The sequence below is a fragment of the Labrus bergylta genome, chromosome 21 (assembly GCF_963930695.1).
Source record: "Labrus bergylta chromosome 21, fLabBer1.1, whole genome shotgun sequence".
In the NCBI taxonomy this organism is placed as follows: Eukaryota; Metazoa; Chordata; class Actinopteri; order Labriformes; family Labridae; genus Labrus; species Labrus bergylta.
In genome coordinates, this window is record NC_089215.1 from 6,291,061 (window position 1) to 6,311,180 (window position 20,120).

General features: G+C 40.7%; 1 protein-coding gene across 1 annotated transcript; it reads left to right on the forward strand.

The window, feature by feature from the left end:
- The first annotated feature begins 1,367 nt into the window (after positions 1-1,367).
- Positions 1,368-11,187, forward strand: timp2a (TIMP metallopeptidase inhibitor 2a). Its single transcript, XM_020646260.3, has 5 exons — positions 1,368-1,794; positions 6,711-6,811; positions 6,950-7,058; positions 8,326-8,450; positions 9,009-11,187. The coding sequence occupies exons 1-5, from the start codon at positions 1,665-1,667 to the stop codon at positions 9,204-9,206; spliced, it is 663 nt and encodes a 220-aa protein (XP_020501916.1). The 5' UTR covers positions 1,368-1,664; the 3' UTR covers positions 9,207-11,187.
- Positions 11,188-20,120: the final 8,933 nt, after the last annotated feature.

Sequence of the window (20,120 nt, forward strand, 5' to 3'; positions counted from 1 at the left end):
ACATGCGGTTAAGTGTCTTGCCCAACGACACATCGGAGATGAACCCCTGACCTTCAGTTGAAAGACAACCGACTCTACCACTGATCCACAGCCGCCCCTTAAGTAAGTATTTACTTAAGTATGACAACACAACCACATCATATCGGTTAAAGTTCAGTTTGATTGAGGCTGAATGTAGAAATGTGCTTTATAATGTGGGCAAGTTAAATTATGAAAATATAAAGAGTTCAAGAAAAAGCCCCTATCAGTGTTCAACCATTACATATATTTGGCTATTTGAATATATTGTGCTGTTTTTACATCTGTATTAATGTGTATACTTGATAATCTGTAGGTGAGTTTAATCTACAGCATGCATCATATTCTATGACATCATCATTGTCCTACATTGGAAACTCTTCAGCTGTCTTCCAGTTATCAGTTTTCATATTTTCTGAATAATTAAAAAGGAAATATTGAAGTTGTACTACATGGTTATAACTACATATTCGCTTGATAATGAGTTTCTTTGAATTGAACATTAATAAAGAACTGTGACAGACAGTTACACTCGCAACATGTTTGCACCAAGCTCCGGTATAGTCTACAAACACAACAGATATCTCATTTTCATTGACCTCTTAATGGTCATCACACGGTCAATCAGCTGTGCCTGTTCTGATGTGTAACATATTGACAATCTTTGATATTAATATTCTTCAAATAAGTAGCTTTATTATTTTTAAAGTTAAATACATGAGTCCAAACTTGGCAGAAAGCTTTACAGCATTTTTAATTCTCAAGTGAACTATTACTCAACTAGACAAACCAATAGCCTCTACCTACCAGTGTGTCGTACATCTCGAGGACTCAATAAGATACTGTGGAGTCAAATTATGGAACACGCATATTTATTTATTTTTTGTCTTTTTCTAGATACAAATTGAGACTCAGAAATGCGTTGATGTCAGAAAGATTTGTGGTGAATAGTGAATTGTCCTGATTTTGTAAAATTGTCTACATACTGTATGTCCAGTTTTGCTCTATTTTTTTTTATATTTTCAATGTTTGTATGTCATTTTCAATTGGGTAAATTTTATTTGTGATAGTAAATATTCTTACTTTTTTATTTTTTTTAACTGTATTTTATTTTAACTTTGTTGAATGTCTTAAGGTGAGGTTTTGAGATAAGCCCTCACCTGCACATGTGTTTTATTTCTTCTTTGTTTTAATTTTCTGTTTGACTCTTCTTTCCAAAAAAAAAAAAAAAAGTGCAAATAAACTAAAAACTAAACTGCACGGAGACTGTAGCGCCCTCTGCCGACCGGACACCTTCCTGCCGGTGGGAGGAGCCGCTCCGTGCAGCGTTTATAAAACCGCCTTGATCCCCGAACGAAAACACACCCAGAATAGAGACAGCTGCTGCCGACACCAGCCGAGACACCTCCGGAAGCCGCCGAGTTCACAGTGACGCCTCACCTTTGTAACGGAGCTGTGAGAGCGAGCCGCCCGGTGTTGTTGACGTCTGTATTAAAGAAGACAACAACAAAAAAAAGGAGGAGGAGGGGGGCAACTCTGCTGCCAGCTGCTGTATCCAGACTGCAACGCATTTGCGCAGCACAGAGCGACGAAGAGGGTGGGAAAAAAAAAATAATAATAATAAGATCACGTCAGTGTTTATAAAAATGCCGTTTGCCGTTAACGGCGTCCTTTGCACGCTGGCGCTGCTCGTCCTGTGGCGGGCAGAGGAGTTCGCGGAAGCGTGCAGCTGTGCCCCGGTGCATCCGCAACAGGCGTTCTGCAACGCCGATGTAGGTGAGTAGAGCCCCGGGGACTGTTGTTGTTGTTGTTGTTGTTGTTGTTGTTGTTATTTACCTTGCTCATGTTGCACTGTGTGGGATGTACAGCGGAGGGTTGCAGTTACTCAGCCCGTCTCTCTGGTGCTTGCTTGCTTGCTTGCTGGGGTCACAGGGGCTTCTGGAAATTGCTGGAAAAGCCTGGAGGTGGAGGAGGGATGTTGATACTCAAGGCCATGGCCCTACACAGTTTGCGTTCGCACTCAGATTGCAGACTCACGCTTATCCCATTGTCACATTTAGTTATGTCATCATGGCAATATGCATAGACCCTTAAAATGCCAAAGCAGACATTTGTGGAGCTAAGGAAGAAGATATGGTGTCCTGGAGGGGTGCTTTAAAGGGAAGCTGCACATTTCATTTGAAAGCAAAGGCCACCAAAAAATGACAATAAGGAGTTAAAGCCTGTGACTGTCACTGATAATGACCTATTTTAACTTATTATTGCAATCATATCATCAGGGTTAATTCATTGTGCAAGCTTAGTTAAAGCAAAAAAAAGAAAAAAAAAGAAAAGAGGAGACTACTGGTCTGTCTATGGTTTGTGCGCACCATGTTTGTGTTTGTCAGTGTTGTGTACAGGAAGGAGTCTTGGCTCGTTGTCTGGCGCAGAGTGTGTGTTCACCAGGCAGGCTTCACCCTCAGCAGCTCTGGGACAAAGCTGCAGCGTCGCCTGGCTTCTGCAGGGCAACGTGGCACAAGAGAGGAACAGACAGACGAGGAGGGAAAGAGCAGAGAGGAGGACAAGGGATGGAGAATGTGAAAAAAGAAATTGAATGGAGGAGGAAGACGGGGTTAAATGACACTTACAGCTTTATGCATCTTTTTTTACATTTTATTTCCATTCCTGCCCCTTTTTTTTTTTTCGTCCTGTGAGGGGTGGTGCTGGGAAGAATTACAGGAATGCTGCTGGGGTTTTCCCAACTTTTCTTCAATGTAAAGTAGGGAGACACACACACATTGCACACTGCACTTGCATAGCCCCAATAGATAGCTGCATGCCTGCAATGGATGGTGGACTCATGCACACATGCCGGCTACAAATTACATCTGGCTGTCAGTTCAGGGTGTGATTTCAATAAAAATCCTGGCCAGATTTAAAATATGCATGGTATTCAAGAGAATGGAGGACTATTAGACCATACGTTGACTCTAGCTCCATCTTTTTTATTTTTTATTTTCTCCTCTGTCTTCTTATTCACTCACTTCCACATTCTCAGATGTGTTTGTGGTTAAGATGTCTATCTGTGTAATTTGACATTTCAAAATGACTGCTCTATTTTCAGGTGTGACTCAATCTTTCGCTGAGCTGGCAGGTCTTAGTAACAGGATGTGTCAAAGACAAGTGTTCTTCTTTTTTTTTTAGTGTGTGCTCATGTTGTTTTTTAAAGGATAGGATGGTGTTTAAAGACGTGCAGACCACTAAAGCTAACAACAGTTGATGTCATTGTCCGGCAGTGGTTTCAGGGTGGACCTGAGGATACAACTGACTGATCGTAAAAACCCCAATCTGGTGCCGGACAAAGAGAGGGGTGGAGAAGAAAGACGGAATTGGATTTTGCCGGCTTGCAATGACCAGAAAATCAGAATAGAGTTGGTTGTCTGGTTTCCAAGAATGTGCATGTAGGCAACAACAAAGTGACATTGTCAACAGTTTTGTGGTCGGACAATTGATATTTGTTTTCTTGGTGAAGTGGGATCCCCCGACATGCAAGCACAATCACTGTGTGAGTGCCTTTGTGTGTTACCTTCGGTTTTTTAAAACTAAACCGTGCTCCAGATCAAACCAAAGCCATGAAGATCAAGCAGTGTCATGCACCCACCATACACAATCACACTCACGCTCACGCACACGCACGCACGATTGCTGTATGCATGTGTGCTCAGACAAACATCCTCCTTCATATAAATCTGTTGCCCACAAAGGGGAACTTCCCCGTCAGCCCTGCCCAGGCAGACTGTCTTGAGGCTGGGCGCCATGAAAGACCAGAGTCACCCTGCTGTCTGCAGGCAGGAGAGGACATGCAACAACACATGCACACACACCAACACTACAAATCTCCATTTATGGAAACATTCAAGGTTTTTTTTTTTTTTCCTCTTGAAAACCTGCTTAAAAGGTGCTAAATACATTAGACTGCTGTGGACGGTTTTTAAAAAGCTCTGATTGATTCTTAAAGGAGCAGTATGTAACTCTGACACGTAGAGTTACAAATGGGCACTGCAGTACAAATTCAAAACATCGGAGAGAGATGTCCCCCCCCCCCACCTGACTCTCCTCTCTAGGGTTGATGCACACCCAGGTCACCATGTCTCGGACACTGAAGCTTCAGTGTTTAGCCATCTCTTCAACTGTCTTGAAAACTGCCTGCGTTCTAACCTATCTCCATTTTTCAAAAGCTTCTCCAATATTTATCCAAGTTTTAACATATTTCTCCATGGTTAAAATAGTGGAGCATTTGCTGGAAGACAGCTGAATATTTCCTTCAGAAAATGGTGGAGACCAAAAATAGAGCTAAAAGAAAAAGGAATATTGGACCCACATAAACTAAATGGTCTGAATCCTGACTCCTTGTGAACGATAATGTTGCTCAGCAGCTGTTGGATGTAAACTGGCAACTGCTTACTAATAAGTTCATGATATCTACTTAAAAGGAGCTGATATGCCAGGCTGTGTTTACATCTGGGTACACTGCCCCAAATGAGCAAAGAAGATGAATTGGTGCTTCTATAGATAAAGAAATATATATTGCATTGTACTGATGAAACTCCAGCTTCTATAACTGTCCCATTAAACCCTCACAAAAAAAGAACAACACAGCTTTCGTCTCTTTATCACAGGTTCTTACCGGAGGTCAGGAGACAGGCTGGATTGCGTTAGAGGGCGGTCTGTCTCGGGTCAGACGACAGGTTAAACAGAAGGCCTTCATATGTCTGGATCAGAGCAAACCACATCAGAAGAGTCTGGGATGATTTGGTGGTAACTGGAGTATGAAAAAAAAGAGATGGACTGTCATGCGATGGATTGAAGGGAGGCACTGTGTGTGTGCTGAAATAGGGTCTGGTCTGGGCATGGAAAACATTGCTTAGTGCAACTGATACAGATGTATAAGCCATTAAATGTTGTCTAGGTTGGGGCGGGGTAAGGGAGCAGCCAAAATGTGGGTCAGTTGGTGGTTTATGGGCGGGGGGGGGTGGGCTCCTCCTGGTGATCCAATGACTTCAGAATCAATCTGCGGTGAAAGTTAGCCGTCTGCAGACCCCCTGTCGTCGCACTGTTTATGGATCACGCTGTGTAGTCTGCAGCCCCCACAGCACACTGTTTAGACTGCACAGAGTGAGCCGCTCGGGTTTTATTGCAGGAGAAGTAAACATGTTTGCAACAGCCGAGGTGAAGCTGCCATAATAACAGTCTGTTGTGAATAACAGAATCATTTCCCCTTAGTATTGTGTCCAGCTGCTGATTCTTTGCTCATTAGTTTGTGGCACAGAACGAGGTCAGGAAATGAGAGCGGAAAAACTGTAAGGAATGTAGGAGAGAGTGCCAACCAGGTATACTGCTGTGTGTGTGTGTGTGTGTGTGTGTGTGTGTGTGTGTGTGTGTGTGTGTGTGTGTGTGTGTGTGTTTATGTGTGTATTCTGGCTTCCACATGATATTTGAATAAATATCAGATTGGAAATAAAATGCTGAAGTTTGCTTGTAATAAAACTAGAAGCCTTGGTATAAGCGTTTACATTTTAAAGTAATTTATGTGAAAATCGCAGGTAGAGTTGCCCTGATAAATAGGGATGTGCGTAATTAGTCGACCAAACTAATAAATGTCTTCACCCCCAATACCCTCAATGCGGATTAAATGTTGTGTCTAAGCTGTAATGCAGCCATGTGCCACTAGATGGATGGCCTCTTGTACGAGCAGCTTGTGTTACGCTAAATTGGCATACGACAACTTGACAGGAGCAGCACGTGACGACATTCAGCAGAGGGCGTTGCGACGCTAACCCGTGAGGTTGACCGGAGTCTGGTGCTATAAAGTTTGCCACACTCTGCAAACCAATTAGACACCGTTAACCTTCAGATTAATGCTACTTATGAGAGACGCTATTAACTCGGGGAGCTGTGGACCCCAATAATTGTGTCTGCTCTTAAGTCATAAAACTGAGCCCAAGCGTGTCAGAGCCACAGCAGTCTACTGTGAGTGTGTGTTTATCTAAGTGTAATTGTCCTCTGTTCCTACTTTTTTTTTTTTTTTTTCCTCTCTCTATTGCTAATTTTTTCCATTCTGAATAAATGCCCCAAGCATAGCTGAAGTCTGATGTAGCCAGTCAGGCCATTAAAACACCCAACTCAAACATCTATACATACACATACACATGGTGAGAAACGCACCTCTTGTAAGTGATTCTGTAAATTCTGTTTCCTGCCTGATGGGATTCTTTCTCTTGATTTTAATTTTAAACAAATTCCCATTTATTTTTGAGCTTCCCATTAATGAGTGCAATGAGCCTGACACACTTCCACTTTTTTTTTTTTTACAGCAGCACTCTTTTTGCATTCATTTATTGGAAGTGTTTTGTCCGTCTTCCACGTTGTGTCTCAATGAAAGGTCATGGGTTCAATCCACAGCTCCTGCAGCCACATGTTTGATGTGTCATGGGAAAGACACTTAACCCCAAGTTGCTCCCTCTGTTTGGTCAGCGGCGTATGAATGGGATTAGTTAATACTGATAGTAACTTTACATAGCAGCATCTACCATCAGTGTGCGAATGTGTAGGTGTGACCTGCGGTGCAAAAGGGCTTTGAGTAGTCGGAAGACTAGAAAAGCGATATACTTCAAGCTCGAGTCCATTTACCATTTCCTCTTTTCATCTCGCAGTGATTCGAGCAAAGGTGGTGGGCGAGAGAGAGGTGGATTCCGGGAACGATATCTACGGGAACCCCATCAAGAGGATCCAGTATGAGGTCAAACAGATCAAGGTAAGAATACAAATATCAAGTTTAAGACCTTACCTAGGATATCAATCAGATATGATAGTGTTCTGGTTAAAAAGGGGGGAATCTTCAAATAGCTTATCCTGACCCCTTCACTCTCCTGCTGTGTTTTTTTTCCTCCAGATGTTCAAGGGGCCTAACCAGGACATCGAGGCTGTATTCACCGCTCCAGTGTCTGCTGTCTGTGGCGTTACCCTGGATGCCAGCGGCAAGAAGGAGTATTTGATCTCAGGTGTGTATTTCCAACTAGGTTCCATGTCTGTTTTGTTAACTATCTAGTGCACAAATAGTACAGCTATTTTACCGTCGTCTTCTTCCCTTGGGGCGGTTGTGGCTCAGTGATAGAGTCAGTTGCCTCTCTACTTGAAGCTCAATCCCCAGCTCCTGAAGTGATGTGTCAAAGTGTCTTTGGACACTGAAGCCCAAATTGGTCCTTTGGCTACTCCAGCAATGTGTGAGTGTGAATGGATTAGTACTGTTGGGTACTTAAAGTACAGAGTGAGTGTGAATGGGTGGATGTGACATTTACAGTAAATTTGCTTTCAATGGATGCGTTGGAGTGATATTAGCGTCTTTCAGTGAAAGCCAGCGTTACATGCATTATGTCAACGGATTCTTTACATTCTGTAGATTCAGGTGATATCACAGGTGTTTCACTAGCTTAACCACTGAACCCCCCTTCTGCCCTAAAAACCCAATGTTTGATACAGGTACGATGATCCACTTCTTTTCAGTATTAAAAGATGAATGCGACGTGGTGGGATTTATTCTACCTTGAAGGTCATGTCGATGTACTTTGATGTACTGTAAGTTATTCATTAATGCCTTCAGAGTGCCCCCCCCCCTTTCTGGTCTTTATGCTAAGCTAATTGGATAAGGATATTTATTCCCTGGTTGTTTGTATGCTCACTGGTATAGTAATTGAAAGCAGAAGAGGCACTCTAAAATACAGTGAAATATAGGAGACGCAGAGGAGCATGATGTCATACACGCTCTGGTTTCCCCATCGCAGACAGAGATGCACCCACAAGCTCGCACCCTAATTACATAGAGTTGTAAGAGAAGGAACTGCTGAAGCCAGCGTTTTCTCCCTCTCTGACCCTTTTTTTTTTTTTTTTTTTCAAGATGTGGGACTTAAACAGTGGGAGAGACAGTTAACTTAACTGCTGACCGGTGCGACTCTTTAAAATGATTCATGCTCTCTGCAGTCTGAAGGGTTAACAGCTGGACGAGTTACAGTGAAGCGTGAGTCAGGCCCGTCTGCGAGGACACGCTGTAAAGAGTTCAACATGTCGAGAGCTGCAGGGGTGAGCTGGCGAGGACGCGGCCTCAGCAGATCTCTAAACGCAGCTTGAAATCTTTTCTTGTTTTGACTGGTGGCACTCAGTCATGGAACATAATCTCTCGAGGACAGGTGGTCTTTGTTTACGCCTGCAGGCATCAGTCCAAAAAATATCTGATTTGAGCTTTTTTTTTTCTTACTCCCCAATCGTTTACAGGCAAAGCAGAGGCCGGAGCGAGCATGCATGTGACGCTCTGTGACTACATTATGCCCTGGGACTCCTTGAGCAACACCCAGAAGAAGGGTCTCAGCCAGCGCTACGAGATGGGCTGTGAATGCAAGGTAAAGGCAGTGGAGAACTGTGTCTGTGTGGGTGGTTATCTCCCAGTTTTTCTTTTGTCCTCCTGGAGAACAAAACCAGATAAAGCAGACCGCATGAGACGAGGCATGAGCTGCAACAACAAGCAAAGCGTTTTATAGTTTTAGTTTCTCCAATAAAAGGATTTGCATTTTTTTCTCCTTGTGTTTTTTTTTTTTTTTAATCTTGAATTGATCTTAGACTTTGCTTATAAAAAAAAAAACAGTATGACATGCAGGTGCGAGATGGATTCTTTTAGCTTTGGATGTAGCAACACAAGCTGTTTTCCTCTGTTTTTTTAAGTCTTCCCTAAGCTTAGCAACTTGCTTTATTCCTTATATTAAGTGTTTACACTTGAAAGAATAGAATTAAGTCTAGGACAGACTTTTAAATTTCGATCCCACAACCGCTGCGACGAGGACTATAGCCTCTGTAGATCGTGCGCTTACGTTTTGACAAGATACAATCGTGTCATGACTTGACTATACAATGACTGCGCAAAATATGTATGCAATAAGAGAGTGCTGTGTGTGTCTCTGCAGATTGTTCGCTGTACCATCTTACCCTGCGAAATCTCCGCCCCTGAGGAGTGTCTGTGGACGGACCTGATGATTGAGAAGCAGGTGCACGGGCGTCAGGCCAACCACTACGCCTGCGTCAAGAGGGCAGACAACTCCTGCTCCTGGTACCGCGGCGTGGCACCGCCTAAGAAGGACTTCCTGGACACAGAGGATCCTTAGTCACGTGGCACGACACATAAATGTAAATGATTCCATTGAAATTTAAGACAACAACATCAGGCAAAGTGATTTTTTTGATATATATATGTTATATATATAAAGAACAAAGCTAATGTGACTAAGATTACCAGCTGGTCTGAAAACAATCTTTAGCCTCTCTTTGTATTTGTTGTCCACAAGTGTTTCAGTCAAAAAAAAAAAAAAAAAAGCAACATGAGGCTTCTTAAAAGCTCCGCATTGCTCGACATTCACTGACTCAGATGAGGTTCAAGGGTTGTTTTCGGACACAGTTTCTTTTAAGAAAAACTAAAATAGCATCATGAGACATAGACTGGTCGAGTGATGAAGTCACTTCCTCCTGAGGCTGGCGTCAGGAGGACATAAACCCTTAATGAGACAGAGCACTTTTTGCCCCCCCTCTGTAAAAGCGCTTTCATCAACAGCTCTGCTCTCCAAATCCACCAATCACGATCCTCGACACACAGACGATCATTCGTTACCCATCGTGTTTCTACTTTTTATTACCTCATTCTCCGTTTTACTCCAAAGCCAAATTCCAAGTTGCCTTTTTTTTTTTTTTTCAAATGATTGTCTCGCTTTTTTCGGTACATCATTTTATTTTCTGCCTCTCTCATATCCTGTGCTGGGAGCTCTTTGGCCACTGGTGACGTCACACAAAAACGCCCACAAAACGCTTTGCTCTTTCCTTTAAAAAAAAAAAAAAAAAAAAAAAAGCACGAATCATCTTGCATAGCTGATCTTTCGCTGGTTTTGTCAGGTGAAAATCTTTTCTTTGTGTTGATTTTTAACCAAAGTGCGTGACCTCCACAGGCTTCGCTGGACCAGTCTATGCTGTGTAAAGATGAGTGCTCTAAATTTAAACCTGCCCTTCATGTGAAACAACACAACAACAACAACAACAAGTCAGAAATAACCCCCTAAATTTCTTGATTTTCTTCATCTTATCTTCACCCCTGTCCGATGTTGTCCCCACTGCGTAGCTGTACAGTTCCTATGCATATACTTTTGTTGTTACTGGATCATTATTTACTGCATTAGAACTAGATTTGCACTTTGTGAGGATGAGTTCCAGTAAAGACAAGAGCCTAAACTCACTGATGTTCGCCTAGCTTGAGAAATCCACCTCAGGTGCAGATTCTGCCCCCGTCCCCCCCCCGTCCCCCCCCGTCCCGAGTACTTTTTGGTGATTTATTATTCACAAGAGCAATCATATTCTTGCTATCTTTGTCATAGGAAAAAAAATAGTACCTGCAATGAAAGGGGAAAAAAAAGGGAGCGCGCAAGAGGTTTGGTTATAAGGGATCTTTTTGCAGATCTTACTGTTCAGAGAAAGAATAAAAGCTGGTGGGATGTTATTTCAGTTTCTTTCTTTTTTTTTTTAATCTATTGATTGTAAATGCCAAAAGCAGCTTCATGATTTCCTGATATATTCTTGCAGATGGTTTATTTCCTGACTAATTACATGCTTAATGTTAGCTTTGACCCGTCTCCCCTGCTCCCTCTCCTCATTAATGAAAGCTTTATTGCCGTCATAGAAAGCAAGTTGCTCAATAAAAGTTTACAGTGCTGTTTTATACACCTCAAGCTACATTAACAAACAAATCTATATATTATGGAGTATTAGAGGCATAATTTAAAAGTAAACTCTTTACATTTTTCATTACTTTGTATTTTTTTCAGTGTTATTATTATTATTATTATTATACCTGTCATGATTTTTTGTGTGTTTTTGGCTGTCTTTGTCTCAGATGTATTTAGCTGTAGTGTAGAGTTGAGAGGGTCCTCTTGCGCTGGAGTAACGTGAGAGTGAGAGCGATTAATCCTTTTTTGGAGCGGTTTAGAGAAATGAGAATGGCTACTTTGTACGATTAGAGGACTGTGCATGTGTTGATGCTTCGTGTAAGTCCAGGCAAAGGACAAAAATATTCAGTATTATCAAATAAAAACATGTTTGAAAGAATGAACGCGGTATGCGTGAGTCATTTGCTGCAGATGTTTTGTTATGATCTGTTTCCCCTTGCCAGTGAAGTCATTTTTCTTTCTGCTAAGTGAAAATCCAAGAACATTCAGTTTCTCCACAACGGGTCGAAATACTTTGGGTCCAAATACTTTGGCTTTTGTTCCCATAGGAATGCCAACAATGCTTGTGAAGATTGTGAATGTGCCAACAATATAAATGATAAAGATCAATGAATTAGTAAACATTCAACTAGCATATTATATTAGCAAATTAACTGCAAACATTTTAGCATTTTATTAAAGCATGACTGCATAGTCTTTTTCTCATTTCAAATTTCAAACACAATTTAGCAGCTATGTAGCCTAATGCTAATGAGGCAGAAGCGCCATGTAGGCTGATTAACTTCCTATTTTGTGGTTGAAAACTCAGAGGACAACATGGGTTAACTGCCTCTGTGTGTTTGTATATTAATTAAACGGGCATGATTTAATAAAAACGATCAATGGGAAAGAATGTGGTGAAATTTCCACAGAAATTAGAAGATAATGGGACAGAAGAATCGGAAGATATACAGCCATGCTAGCAGTTTAGAGGCACTTTAAGAAAATACACACATAGCATACTAATGACAATCCACAGTAGCCTATAACCCTCGATATCATCTTATTTCAGCGCTTTAGCATGCTAACATTCACTGATAAAATGTGACTAGATGGATAAAGACCACCAATGTTACATCTTTAGGGGAACTTAAGCGTCAAAATCATGAAAATAATTCAACAGGTGAAATATTTCTGTCGGGACAAAAGCCCTGGACGAACTTCAATTTGTGACTTAGACAATTTTCCTCATAAAAAGTTCAGTTTGGAAAGCTCATTGTTAAGAAGTATTGCTGTTGCGTTCCAGATGAGGGATGACAGATGTTTTCATTTCTCAAAATATAGCACTGGGCCATATTTCAAACTAGACATTTTAGACATTAGCGACCCTAAGCTAGCATACACTAGCAAGCCTAGAGAAGAAACAAAGATAAGTAGCCTCATTTACGTGGTTGAATCATAGACTACAAATATTAAGGGTTGTATTTCATCCTATCTACTATATTTTCAATTAGCCTTTAGTTACTATCAAGCACATTTCAATGATATAATCAGATAATCCAATAACTGCCTGAAAGCCTTTACTGTTGTTGCTCAATAGGATTTCATAAATGTTTTAACTTGAGGTGGTCTGATGATAAAGATTTATTAAGTTATCCTAACTGATGTGTCATTAAAAAGATTTTTTCATTAAAGTTCAAGCATCTGTGATTTTGGTTCTTGGGCGGTTGAGCTTGGCCTCGGTTTGTACTGCTGTATATTTCACACTTGTATCAGCTGTAGCTGTGTTTGGGGTGTATCCTACTTGACACATGAGAGCTGAGTGTAGAGGCTGTGCTGGGAGAAGGGCAGACAAATACGCTCAAATAGATGTGGTGATCTACTCAACTAGGAAAGTATTTGAGAAATGTGCAGGCAGGGCCCAGACTGGGTGGGTTTTGCATCTCTGTTCATTCTCTCCTCAAAAACGTCAAACAGGATTGTAATAATCATCCGGTGACAGAGGGGATTTCACTGTTTCCTATACTGAGATCTTACTGGGACACTCAGAGGTCAGGTCAATGTTTCTGAGGCAGGGTGTGGATTATAGATGATAATGCATTTAGAAGAAGACGCAAGATATCGAAACATGTTTACTGTCATACCCTTAAATCTAAAGTTGTTCAACTTCTCTCTTTTGTGTGTGGGAAACCCTTGACGGATGTGGATTGTTTCTACAACATCGGCTGTGCAATCCTTATTACCACAGAAAGAAACAGCAGACAGGCACGATATATGAACAATTTATTTTATCCAAAGAAATGACTGGACCCTATAGGCATCAGAAAGTCTTTCAACTTCCACACGTGTTACTCTTACTATAGCTTTTTACTCATTGTTCAATCTGAGTTGTTTTTTTTTTGAATGATTAAAACGTGGCCATGGCCATGAATCTCTGAAAAAACACAACAGTAACCGAGGGCGATGTCTGAGAGAAGTTGTGAGATTCTTGTAAACACTAAACAATGCTCAATGTTGAGTCAAGTGTCTATCCTTGTATTTTAATGTATACTTTTACTCAACTTCATCAAAGGGGGAATGATACCTTTTCTTTTTCAGGTGGATTAATTTGTCTGAAAATGACAACAGCAATAAATGTTATAATTTTGACAAGGTCAGTCTTTTATTTATTTCACTCATAAACCATCAAGGAACTGATGCAATCTAAATAATTTACATCATGTCAGTTTTATTTAGGCTTAGTCTGTATGAAATGTGCATCAATGTGGTCCAATAAAGCTCAAATGATAGATACATGCATAATTCACAGTTCCACACCGTCATTGTTACTTGCTGTTTTGATGCCACCCAGTGGCCATTAGGGGACATAGCAGCCTAACAATTACTACAAGGCATCAACAAAGCAATATGGTTGCTAACATAAATTCAAGGTTTGTGGGGGGTTTGTTTCACAAGAAGGTTAAGAATTTATTAAGCTCTTTTTTTTTACATTTAATAAAATAGAAAAAATATTAAAATTAACAGAATAATATGAAGACTACAACCTTAGAGGAAGCAAACACGAAACAGAGCTTATACAAATATACCAATATGTCACTGTCTTGAGTTTAAGTTTTGGTGTTTCTGTCATTGCCCTTGGTCTGATTTGTGTTTTCTGTTGTATTTTGCTTTTTTCTTTCTTATGTTTCTCACTCCCCCTGCATATTGTTACTTTTATACTCCTGAGTATAACTTTAGTGTTTCCTGTTTCATTATGTAGTTCTTTTCTCCAGAGTTTTACTTCCTCCCTTTGTGCATTTTCCCTCCACTTGATTGCTCTTTAGTTCCTCCTGTGTCTTGTTACCTGCGGCTTAGCTTCTGTGTACCTTCCCCTCTTGTCTTCAGTTTGTTGTATCACCTTTTTGATCCTACCTTCCTGTGATTTTTTTCCTCGTGGCTACTCCTTGTGTTTTTTCTTCTCTTGTGATCACATTTTTTCAGTTGAACTTTTTATGGACTTTGTTAAGTTTTCTGTCTTTACCTTTAGTTCATTTAAATACTTTTGCTGTCTTCACCTGGGTCCTCTACTTTAATGTATTCCTCAAATGTGACATATACCCAAAGACAGTTGAGAATTCCTGATCACATAAGATCTGCATTGATACAAACACAATAACTTATCGAAGCTTGAAAAGCAACTTAAATTATGAAAAAACACAATCTATGATTTTACTGCAAGGTTGTGAAAATATTCTCCCATATTAGCATGTTACCCTGACATAGGAAAGGATTGAGGATTGAAATAAGTAAATACTCATCATTCCAATGAGATGCTACAAACATAAATCACAAAAGACGCTGCATTCAAGTTACACATTCATTTGTATTTTGAGGTTTCCAGATTTCTTTCTTTTTTTCTTTTTTTTTCTTGTAAATAATCTACGAAACAGGTTTTTTAAATCATGATGCAGACCAGAAATTCAGTGTAATGGGTTGCCATCTCTACAACATTTAAACAAATCTCTCCTTCTTCTCCAAGACCCATTTACCTCGGGTTCTTTTCAATCTTCTTTTCAAACTGGAGCAGAAAAAACCTTGAATGTGTCAAAGAGCTTTTCAGTGATGACTGCTTTCCCCTTTGGTTAAAGCGTCTGGGACTTTCTGTGAATACTTTCAGGTCAGGCCACTGCTTGCTAGTTTGCACCTGACATCAGCAGACACATTTCAAGTTTGAAATGTTTACTATGAAACTCCTCTATACGTATCAGTTTACAATAGTCTATAGAGCCTACATTAGCACATGATTTATAGACTACATGTTGTCAGGTCATATCAGAAAAGTCGCTCTAGAATTTGAAGGAAAATGGAAATCTTTGTTCTTTTCCTTCGCTGCAGTACGCTGCACACATTGACTACACACCATGTCAAAGGTTTTGAGACATAATACCATGGTGTCTAATGGCTATTTGATATGACTTCACTTTTTGTATGAAATCTATTTGAATCACTGAGAAAATAGAAGATATGTGCAGCACCTCAGAGGTCTGCCAGATGAAGTGAGGCTAAAATGTCACCTTGAGATTAAATTCAAAGCATATTTTGCATTCTTTGAGTGATTTGTACGACTCTGTGTTCGACATGTTCTCCCTTGTCATCTTACTTATGTTATCCAGGCTAGTGGCTGATTTTAGCATATGTGGTCATGAGCGTAAAGTTAGAAAAAGTTCTAGATATATCATTTTTATTGCTGGCTAATTCTAACAGCTTTGATGAGCCCTTTATTTCTTAACCAGCTCCATCATTTGGTCAGTAATGAACAGAAAAGAATGCCTTCAAACAGAATATAAAAAAAAGCTACTGATAGCATTTCCTCCACCATTTTTGTAGTTTAACTTAGCCTACTTTCTTTTCTTAATAACTAGGTATAGCATGCTAACACGTAAAAGTAAGCTTTTGAAAACAGTAAACAATATCCCTCAAACTTACCTTTTGCCTGTTACTTAACTGATAGAAAGTTAGGAGGAGGAAAGCATTTCCAATATGGTGACTAATATTGTTTGGCATCAAAGCACCACTTCAGAAACCAATGGGTGTTGTCACGGATATTACGTCCATGTTTTATACAGTATAGTATACTATGTTACTGCCTCCTGTAAGAGTTAGTTTTAGCATACATTCTGAACATCAATTCCAAAATAGGAAATGAAAAAAAAAAAACTTCTATACTTTTCTAGCTACAAGCCATCTGGATGAAAAATGATTCCATTTATTGAAGTTGCGGGCAATGCAACACGAGGAAGTTTAACCAAGCTGCGTATATCATTCATATATAGAAAGGTCCATTCAAACACATTTCAACTGTGTGATGACGCCTGATGCTGTTTCGACACGCTCTCTCTCTCTCTCCATCCATTTATCTTTATTTATATATTTTAAAAGCAAAAGTTCACTTGGGCTGCTCGCGTCACACCGCCTACTCTGTCTCAGTTTTTTTGCACCACATGCGATGACTTGTGATGTCTGGCTTCTAGATGTGCACGTATATATAATGTCAAATGAGATTTAATGTCGTAAAGTCAGAAAAAAGTAACAAAGCTAATGACGTTTCAAGAAAACAACTTTCCTTGTTGTCTGGATTGTCATCAGAGATTGAGAGAAGAATAGATTTGGGAGGAGGAACGATCCCAAGCAGCAGGGAGTGATAAATGTCAGAGGAAGAGGTGATGAGGTCAAGTGGCACAGAAAGAGGTCAGCTCCACAGAGAGACCAGAGGAAAGGAGATTTAATGAGTGAAAGAGAGAAATGTAGTGCAAGTGGCGATATCGGCGCAGTGGAGAAATTCTGAAAGTGAAGCAGTGTGTCCAATATAGAGCAAAATCTAACTCCAAGGCATCCTGAAAGATCAATAATTTCACGTTTTTTTCACAGTCACACAGTTCTCCTACATTGTAGTACTTTAACTACTTTATGTTAGATTCATTGCATAAAGCAGCTGTAGGGGATGTAACTACTATAGACAGATAAGGCACTGTTCTGGCTTTTGTGTCACGAGCTGCAAATGTAACCTTCAATAACAGCAAAGCTCCCTGCTGATCTTCTTCTTTCATTCAACTCTTGTAGCTCCTGTGAGGAACTTCCGATTTGGGTTGATTTGGCGCCCACTGTAGATTAAGTGCTTATCTTGCTCCGTTCATGTGTAAGTTGTGTTTTCTGAGGCAAAATCTCTTTCTGATTCTTTTAACAGTCATAAATATGTCACTCAATGAGAATCTCTGTAGTGGAAAATATGGAAAAAAAGAGCCTGTTTTCTTATCACATAGACTGAAACCTCCCCGATGTCAGCGTTTTATCATGAAATAACAATATAGAAACAATCAGTGCGTCTTTCGCAAACAAAAAGCGTCTCAGTGTTTGTTTTATAGCAATTCTAGAAAGAGCTATTTCAATAATGAAGAGAAAATAAACAACAACATAAGACATGACGGTCTTATTTGCTTCGGTAGCTCATAAAGAGGCATCTGTTTCATAACCAGATAGAAATTCACGAGAGCTTTAAGACATCTATTTAAAATCTTAAACAGTCTTTTCACAATCGAAAGCTCTATTCAGACTGCTCGTTCAAGGCGTCCATATTTAAGTCCTAGTGACGTCTCACCTTCACGGTGAAGGTCACAGAGGCGTGTACTGCCTTTAAAGGTATAGTGACAGAGGCGTTACAGGGGTGAAATGGGATCTGTGGAAACGGGGGGGGGGGGGGAGAACAGCACTGTGTGAGTGTGCATGTCTCAGTGTGTGTGTATGTGGAGCTTAGTTAAAGCGTTACTGAATCACAATGTGAAAATGGCTAATTAGTTTCTGTCGAATTTCATAAGAATTACATCGGTCTTGGTGCGTTTTAACTAAAGCTAATTTTCATTATGTTCTTTTATATAATGAAAATAAAGAGTCTTTATCTTTAATTACAAGGACCTTAATCTAAAGTGTAACCAACCCCAGTAAATGTCCCCGAATAGCCTACATGTACAGAGTATTTTACCGCTGTGCTATTTTTCACTCAAAAGAGGGTGTTTATTTTTTTGAACACAGCTGATATACAACATACTGTATGTATTCAGCTCTGACTAAACTATGCTGGGCTCTGATATATGTGTGTGGGTGTGAAACAGGAGGACTGGAGGTTATGAGCATGTGTGTGTGTGTGTACATTTGTCATCACAACCAAGAATACTCAACAACTGTTCAAAGTGACACAGCAGTGGGCGGGTGCCTCTACAACTGATGAATGTCTCCTTATACATTTTTTTTAAACTTCCATTAAACATGTGTGTCTGATTTTTCCTGCAAAAACAAGTTGAAGTGAGTCTGGATTCAGGAGAGAGGTCAAGAGTGTGAAGGAGAGCAGGGAGGGAGGAGAGAGTGTGAGAGGGAAGGCTGTTTCTTTTCACTGAGAGTCTGTCAGAGTCTGGTGGCAGCCGGGAGAGGAGACACTAAAAGCCAGAGTTTTTTAAAGAACCTGTTGCTGATTTGGAGTCTTTTTCAACCAAAGGGTGATGTCAACATGAGGGGCAGTAAAGCAAAGAGATGCTGAGAGGATATCGATATCTCTGAGCTCTTTTTGGCCACGCACTCCTGAATACACTGTGTTGTGATGGGGACTGTGAGCGAGCTGTGTGCCTCCAGTTTCCAGGCATTTCTCTGTCCGTCGGTACGACCAGGGGCACCTGCTGCGGCCACAGGTAAGAGCATGTTTCAAGAAATAAACATGTTTTTTTTTATTGTTATCTCAGAAAAGCTGAAACTGTAGGTTTACGACCCAATTTAGAGTTCTGTTAAAACTTCTCTTAAATTATTTATTGGAAAATTGTGTTGAGAATAAGGTGTTACTGTTGTCATTATGACATGTCTGCTGCGTTTATTTGACTCTTGGTATGAAAACAGACAAACAGTGAGACATGGAGAGACTGGTGCAAAGTGCTAAAAGTGTTCAGTTGCCGTGGTGATTCCCTGTTAGGTTTTCAAGACAAGCAGCACTTTGAGGTGTGTGTGTGTGCGCGTGTGTGTGTGTGTGTGTGTGAGAGTGTGCCATGCTGTGTTTTTGACGTTTCTGAGTTGCGGCAGCAGACACGAGTCAGGCAAACTGTGCGTGTTATCGAGGTCTTGTTTCAAGAACACGACGCACACCCGATCATCCTGTCTACACTCCACAGTCCTTCTCCTCAGTGGGTGCTGCTTGCGTGGAGCGGTGATCTCCATCTCTGCCCACTGCGCTCCGTCAGAGCAGGTGCTTTCATTTCATGAAAATGTCCCCATTCAAAATCTCACACAATAAAGCAGCGAGGTGCTTACCCAGGTTATTTCCATTTCCTATTCCGATTTTCTGACCCGATTTTCTGAAGCTGTACTTCCCCCTCTATTTCCTCTCCACTTCATCATTTCTGTAACTTTTGCCTCAAGCCTGCTGTAACGGTGATGCTTTCACTGGTTTACCCTTTAGCTGCAGATCATTTTCTAAAGAAGTCATAATGTTCTTTCCTATGAAGATAAATTAACATTGATGGTTCACTGTCAGCTCTAGTGGAAACAGTCATGCTAGTATAATCTCAGAGGAAGAGGGTACATGACCCTGTGACTGCCCTGTCAGTGGAGAAAACATCCAGTCTTACCCCTACCCTAGAAAACATGATGATGTGCCTTCAAGAGGGCAGTGGAGAAACTTGAAAAAATGCCCTATAGGTTGCCCATTCTGGTGGACAAATTGTCACAAGGGCCCCCAGGGATAGCCAGCCACTGGACACATGTGATTAAGTGCCCCCTATGGGTGCACCTAAGTATGAGTACCCGGAGAAGTGCTTTTCAATTGAAGAAAACATGATGAAGTGTGTTCTTGAGATCCCCTCGAGTGCAGAAGACTTGACCCCGCCCCATGATGTTGCCCGTCTATTGAAGAAAATGTGCAAACCTGTCCTCCAGGGTTGCCTTTTTAAGTTGTGTAACCATGATTAAGAAATTGTGTCAAGGATGTTCTTTCAGCTGAGAAAGTAAAGGGGGGTAGTAAAAAATATGTTGTAAAGTACCCTCTACAGCTGTGGTTCTCAAATGGTGGTTCTGGACCCAAAAGTGGGATCGCAAAGTTGTGCCTGGAAGACAAATTGTGTCGAAAAGTCTTAGAAGCACTTTTAAAAATGTTTTGTTTCGTTCAGTATCTCTGTTCTATCACGTCCGAGGTCCAAATTGTTCTATTTTTCATTCAAATAAATTCAGAATGATTGAAAAAAAAATCTGGAATTTTAGGTCACATCTTTTCATGAAGGCGTTGGTGGTGGGTCCTGAGGCCAACTGCTCTAGAGGCCCCTC

Bases quoted from the DNA above. Each gene is read 5' to 3' on its own strand.
- timp2a (XM_020646260.3), top strand. From the start codon at position 1,665: ATGCCGTTTGCCGTTAACGGCGTCCTTTGCACGCTGGCGCTGCTCGTC. The intron at 1,795-6,710 runs GTGAGTAGAGCC...TTCATCTCGCAG, and splicing joins GTTCTGCAACGCCGATGTAG to TGATTCGAGCAAAGGTGGTG. The intron at 6,812-6,949 runs GTAAGAATACAA...TTTTTCCTCCAG, and splicing joins ATGAGGTCAAACAGATCAAG to ATGTTCAAGGGGCCTAACCA.